We start from the raw sequence: 6,950 nt of genomic DNA, 5'->3' as shown, positions 1-6,950 counted from the left end.
AAATATCGGCACAATTAAAAGTAAATTGCATCATTAAATTAGTGTGCGTGCTTGATTTAGACATTCTCCTTCCTATATTTTGCACCTTGAGAAGGGAACTCCCAAATTTACATATTTAATATTAACATATCACAAGCAATCTTGTCACTGTGATCTCTTTCTGGATACTGATAGTACTTTTTACTGTGCCGGGCAACATTTTAGTAAATCTGGCAGTAAGTGCCTGTTGAGTGAGCAAGATATTCATTTTAGACACGGCCTTGATGCCAGGTAAAACTGACAGAGATATCTAAAGTCTGCTGTGAAAATGTGATTTGTACCGTGCACAGTTATTTAAAGCCTGTTTCCTTAAAAATCGTTGCCTGGACTGATTACTTCTGTTTTTCAGATTATACTGGGGAGATTAAGACTAAATCAGCTGGAGACCAGACTTTGATGCATGGCTATGGCTTTTTTCAAAAAGAAGTAAAAAAACAAACAAACCAAAAAACCCAACAACAACAAAAAAACTATGTATGTTTCTATTCAAAGTGAGGAATTTCCTGGGGATCAATCATTTTTTCATGTGCCTACCACCTCAGATATATTCAGCTGTGTCGCACGCAAACACTCGGCCACCTAGGGTGATTTATGAAGGGCCTTTAAAGGTCACAGCTGCCTGGGTAACACAACTACCACAGCAGCTTCTAGTCCACTCTAAATGACTGCTACCACGGTCAAACTCAATCCAAGAAGGGGGGGGGGGGGGGGGGGGGGGGTTCCATAAAATAAGGCCCCACAGTATGCAGAGAGTATCTGACAGCAGTGTAAACAATTCCTTCTAGTTTAAAAGACTGACCTAAAGTGACACTTACTGACTTTTGCGAGTTATTTAAGGTTACTTCAAAGTTCATATTTAAAAAAGAGCATATAGTGAGTGTGATATAATAAAATGGCTAAAACCAGTCTCAGTATGGATTCAGTCAAGGTGCAGAACAACAGTTACCACCAGTAACAGTCTGACAGATGATACAGTGGTTGAAATGCACATGTCACAGTAGTTACTAATCTGCTTGCGTCTCCGCAGCGGGAGGCGCTGCTGCTGCTGCTGAAGACACCAGTCTAGCAGCTTCATCTTGGGGCTCCACTGGCCCTTCCCCACCCCCTGCTCCTTCATCGTCCTCCTCTTCCTCCTTCTCCATGCCCAGTGGAGGCTGTCTTTGTGCCACATTGTGCCTGGAGCGGGCCCTGTGCCTTCGAGGGTGGAGGAAGAGAGCAGGGTCCGGCATGGCTGTGGGCTCTGCAGGGCCCATCACTTTCTCTATCGGCACACACTCTCGGGAACGCTCAACTCTCGAGGAAGCCCTCACGCTCTTACGTTTTGGTTTAACCACAGGAGAAGAAGGGGAAGCTCCTGAAAGCATCTGTGGAGAAACTGTGGAGTTATGCTCAGCACTGTACTGGAGCCCCTGGTTGTTGGCCCTGGAAAGCAGTCCTTGCCTCTGCTGCATCCGCTGCTGGTGCAGTTTCTGCCTGGCAGCGTGCAGCTGGAAGGAGAGGTATGCAGCAGCCTCGGTTTGTTTCTGCAGCTCCGTGTTAAGAACAGTCGAACAGTGGCTGCGGCTTTTCAGCTCCTCCAGAAAATGGCGCTCTTTTTGCTTGAGATTGGCTCTGAGAACTCCCACCAAAGCCCCTTTCTGAGTGAGCTCCTTCCTAAGCTCTCCCAAGGTGCACTCCTTTTCTGCCAGGCGGTTTTCGACCTCCAGACTGCGAGCTTCCAAGAGCTCCTCTTCCTCCTGCAATTCTGATGCAGACCAGAAATGCAAATTATGAACATGTAGAGTTTTAGAATAAAGTTTGTTTCACATTTATGGAAACCTCTGTGGTATGCAACATACTCTCCTCTGTTTTACCATCCATCAATCCATCTTCTGCTGTAGAGACACCCAGACCTCCCATGTCCCACCCATCTCCTCAACTGTTGAGGTGCTCCCTCATAACATAATTATCCATTTTTTTCCTACCACAGGGCCTCCTCCCAGTTTACCATGCCCAAAATACTTCATTTAGGAGGCGCCAAAACAGCTCCTTTAAATTTGGAGGAGCAGCATTAACTCTGAGCCACTCCTAAATGACCGAGCTCCTCAGTCCATCTTTAAGGAGCCCAGACACCCTTCAGATGAATCTCATTTTCTGCTGCTTGCATCAGCAATCTAATTATTTTGGTCACTACCCACAGCTGATGGCCATAATAGCGTAGATCGACCAGTAAATCGACAGATTTGCTGTGAAGCTCAGCTGCGTCTTCACCATGAAGACAGAGCTGAGCTGAGACCGGTACAGCATCCACATTACTGCAGACGCTGCACCGATCCATCTGTCAATCTCCTGCTCTCATTTCCATCTTGGGGTGGGCATCCCACCATTTTTCTTTATGTGATAAAATAATCAGAATGATTTGATTGAAAAATAACATTTTCTCCTGACCTAAAAAATGAAAAGAGAAATATTTTCTGACTGATGAATAATCAAAATTCTCGATCAATCACTTTTCTTTGTCAGTGGATCAAACTAATATTGTCCTCGTTTCCATTCTGATGTTTGATAATGAACCGAGTCATTTTTTGTGAGACTGTTCGGCCCATATTATGGGAAAATATGTGTGTTACTGTGATATTTGATATCTTTAATATGTCCTGCCCACAGCAGGCCGACTGATGCTCACATGCCGAATTTGTGGATCAGAGAAAAACAGAAGCTACAGCTTGATTCATGTGTTTTACTTCTTATCACCAAAGCAGAGTTAATGCTGCTCCATAAGCATTTATATTCTGTACAGTATGCAAAGCTTGTCCTCACAACACAGTCCCACATTTAAACAGACTGCACACAGACTTTCATTCAGGCTACTACTAGACGCCTTCTCTGCCAAGGTCGTGTTTAACACAGCACACTGCTCATTGCTTTTTCTCCTTTTTGCCTCTGTAGACGAGCTTTCATCTCTTTTTATTCCAGTAAAATTCCCCACAGGGATGAGAGGCAGGTATGAATGAAAAGCCCTGAGTCAGTGCGGTTACCTCAGGGCTTACTGAGCTGGAGAAGCTGCTGGAGGAGCAGGGGATTATAACCACAGAGGCCGGCATTGACCCTTCTGCCCAGAGGGAAACCGACCTGAAAAATCCTAATAAGCTGCTTCATATACTGACAAAAGCTTTGAATTTGGGGGTCCAATATGTAACATCTTGCAGCTTATGGTATCCCATTCATGTAATTTCTCTGTCTATGACAGGCATTTTATTGTGTTTCATCTCCGTTACTCATTTTTTTCTTTATTTTCTCCATTTTTCTTACAGGATCGATCCTCTGAAGGCCGACCGGCTTTTCTTTCGCCCATCACCACACCCCACCTAAACTCATACGCCTGCTATAGAACTGCCTAATGTGAACTTTACGTCCTTCCATACGCCTCCATGTCTGCAGCTGACTGCACTTTCCTTTCGCCTTAATTGCCCTCCTCTCTCCCCCTTGTTACTTCTCTCCTTTCTTTTCCTCTCTTGTTTCCTACGTCTCCTTCTCTCTCGCTCTCAGTAAAATCTGTAAGTGGACACCCCCACCGGGACCTCGAGGAAAAAAGGAGAGCAGAAGACGAAAAAGAGGATGGATCAATTTGCCAGGGTGAGGAGGAGAACACAGGGCTGTGCTGCATGATGTATCGTGAGTGGGGGGATAACCTGCCCTGGATAAAGTAGATGGGCTCTAATGGCTGAGTAATGCAGCCAGGCACAACTCCTCCCCCCTGCCTCCCGCACTCTTTACAAGCACACGCACATTTATACAGCCTTTTGACTGCTCTTTCTGGAGTCTGTCTCTAATTTGCTGTGACAAAATGGTGCCTCTTTCTGCACTGAGCCACCTCCAGTGACCATCAGCCATGAGCCAAGCATGTGGAGGTATGCTTTAGCCGCTGAGACAGTTTCTTCATCTTACGTGTGAAGCTGTAGCATCTTTTTACACGTGGCTTCACCAGAGACTCCTCCTTCCTGAAGAGAGAGGCAGCGGTGGCCAACAAAGATCTGTCCCCTGGAGGATACAAGGGTGGAAGCTTGGAGAGAGATAGCTTTAACCCCCAGATGACCCCTGAGTGTGGTGAGGGTGAGGGAAAACTAGCTCGGGGAGATGTAAACATGTGGCTGTCTTTGTGTCCTCAAAGCCAAAAAAAGATGACAAAAATCCAAGAGGCACGAACACAGTCAGGCACGGCAGAGAGAGGAGAACGAGGAAGAGCCTGCGAAGGGAGCGGATGTGAACTCAAACATACCTATTTGACTCCTGCCCGGAGGCTTCATCTTCAACTCGCTTGTCAACTCTGAAAAATGCAAGAGACACACAAAGACAGCGGGAAGAGAGAGAAATCAAATAATCAGAGATTAAACGCAGGCGATCAGAGTCTTATTAAAGCTGTATGCTGACAGTTTGTGTTTGCTGCTGCTGGTGGTTAACATAACAGATGCTCGATGCAGTACATCCTCGGTGAGCTCATGCATAATTTATGAAACAAAATCTGAAACTTTACATCAAAGACTGAGTGCTAGAGACTGCCACAGTCTGGATCTGTAAGGACACATTTGTCATATTAGCATTTTATTTTATTATCCTTATTTTTGGGATATAGGAGTGAAATCAGCAGGGTGGAAAAAGCTGCTTTTGACTGCTTTCTGATGTATATTATTTCTATTTATTTATTTTTATCAGCTATCTCTCTGCGAGATTGATTTGGCAAATCCAACCCCAAAAGTGTTTCGTGCCTCCTCCGGGGATCTTTTGCTTCTTAAACAAAAGTGTAAACCACTACACTGTGGAGCCACTCTCAGTGTAATCAGAATATATTTAAATAAAAATGCAATCCCCGTGAGCTGTGCCGCATTTAATAAAACATCCGATGAAGCTAAACATCCCGTCGTGCTTTGTTTGAGAGAATCATTTCAACTTAAAGCCACAGCTTAAAATCATATCATTAAAAGCACCTTTACATTATTTTAATAGTTCTTTTTTTCCCCTTGTATAGCACTCGAGTGAAGATGTGCATCTTACTGTTGTATCTGTGTCTCCTGTATGCCTCGTCTGGCTTTTATGTCTCACATTAGGAGCTCGCCTTTGAGTCCATTTCACTTGAGCCATAAAAGCAAAGCAAGCAGATTAGAGGCACTAGAAACTCAGCAGCTTTTCTGGACAATAAAACACATCTGATCAAATGATCAAGCCATTAATGCCTTTTTGGGGGGTATATCAGGCAGGAGCAACAGTCGCGAATAGTGGCAGTGATGTTAAAAGATGCTCAGTGTGATATGCAGCATATTTTTAGATGGATAAAATAAAGCATTTCTGATATGTTAAGATAATGTGTCAGACTGAAGTATTCAGTTGTTCAGTGATTTTTGGACTATATTTCTGCATTTAAGTGAGTGCTTGTGTGTGCAGAGGGGCAGACTGCTGGTTGTGTCTGTCCTGTCAGTCATCTCGACGGTCATCCACAGCAGCCTGACTGCAGCAGGAAAATCTCCACATTCAGCCTTTTTCTGCACACACCACAACACAGAGAGCGGTGCTTCATTTAATTCCCCCGTGACCAGAAAAACTCTTATTCTCTCGAGATATTCGAGTTTATTTAAGTCAGAAATTATGAGCAGTGAACTTCAGGCTTTTTTCTGATGGAAGTATTTGCAGTGTATACAGAACAGGCTGTACCATCATGTGCATGTGGCTTGGTTATCCCTAGCCTTTCTTCTCCTCTTGCTCTCTTTGTCACACCCTCTCTCCTTCCCTCTGCAGTCAGCATACTGTAACACACCCACCCATGCAGCTGGCATGAAGAGAGAAAGACAAATGGGGGGTGTGAGGGTGGAGGGTTGGGGGGAGTTAAGGAAGGAAGGAAGGTGTGAAAAAGAAAAGGGGAGCTCCAGAAAGGCACACTCAGTGATTGCACCCAAATGTGAGTGACTTCGAAAGCATCTTATTTTCTAGTTATCACCCTCATTCACAGCTTCCATGAGCCTTGAAACTCCGTGAAATTCATTTAGCAGTGGGGAGCACAGAATAAGCGTAATTCTAAGAATTATTCCTGACACAATGAAAATCAGTCACTCAGCACATTGCAATATCCAGCGTGTGCAACACTTTGTAGGTCAGTCTTATCTCCTGCAGCCTGACTGAGCGTTCAAGGCTTTTGTTTAGTCGATTCAACCTTGAACGCTGGAAAGATATCTGGAAGGACAAATGCAACTCGTTTCCGGGATGCACAAAAAACGCATTAGACCAGACAGGAAGACCTCATTTACAAACAGTGATGCAGCTTGTAGCTCATGAAGAAAGCAGTGCCTTTATGTGCTGATTAGGAAACACTTGGAGTTGAGAACAGTGAAAAAAAAAAGAAAAAGGCAGAACTAATGTGCACAACAACACCGTCAGCCCAACCTTGCAGTAACCTTCCACGCTTTATTAGTGAGCTGGCAGGGTACACCTCTGAGTCCTGCAAACTGCATTAGCCTATCTGTTCTTCACTGCCTCAAGTTACAAATAAAAGTGTTCAGCAAAGAAAACTAACTAATCCGTGACAAGCAAATATTCAAAGACCACGGACAAAAAAAGCGACAGCTCCGCACACAAACGGCTCTCCTTCTTTCCTTTTCCTCGCTTGTGCAGATACATACGACTGTTTGATCTTTGCCTTAAAAAGACATTTGCATGGAAAACCTTTTAACAGATTTTCCACTCTGGCCCGACGGCATCGTAAGAAGCTTTAAAGATGCTCAGCAGCAACAGGAGCTGCTGAGCATTGTTTTTAGTGAGTGCAATCCCACAGAAACCTCTGAGGAATATGGAAATTAAAGGCAACACCAAACTGGAGTGAGGAGAGCAGGCCGATGCCACCAACTGCTGAGGAAAGATGATTTATTTGTGTACACGTACTTCTG

General features: G+C 44.5%; 1 protein-coding gene across 1 annotated transcript in view; it reads right to left on the bottom strand.

Annotated features, from left to right (window-relative positions):
- Nucleotides 1–740: 740 nt before the first annotated feature.
- The window catches only part of ccdc92ba (coiled-coil domain containing 92Ba), a 9,313-nt gene continuing 3,103 nt past the window's right edge, over nucleotides 741–6,950 (bottom strand). Inside the window, exons 3-4 of the mRNA XM_063494282.1 lie at nucleotides 4,298–4,345; nucleotides 741–1,783 (exon numbers count right to left, since the gene is read on the bottom strand). Of these exons, the coding sequence (XP_063350352.1) occupies nucleotides 1,044–1,783; nucleotides 4,298–4,345 (788 nt within the window). The 3' untranslated portion in view covers nucleotides 741–1,043. The remainder of the gene's footprint in view (nucleotides 1,784–4,297; nucleotides 4,346–6,950) is intronic.

Source organism: Pelmatolapia mariae, linkage group LG14, assembly GCF_036321145.2.
Source record: "Pelmatolapia mariae isolate MD_Pm_ZW linkage group LG14, Pm_UMD_F_2, whole genome shotgun sequence".
NCBI classification, from domain to species: domain Eukaryota; kingdom Metazoa; phylum Chordata; class Actinopteri; order Cichliformes; family Cichlidae; genus Pelmatolapia; species Pelmatolapia mariae.
This window is presented reverse-complemented; position numbering and strand designations above follow the sequence as displayed.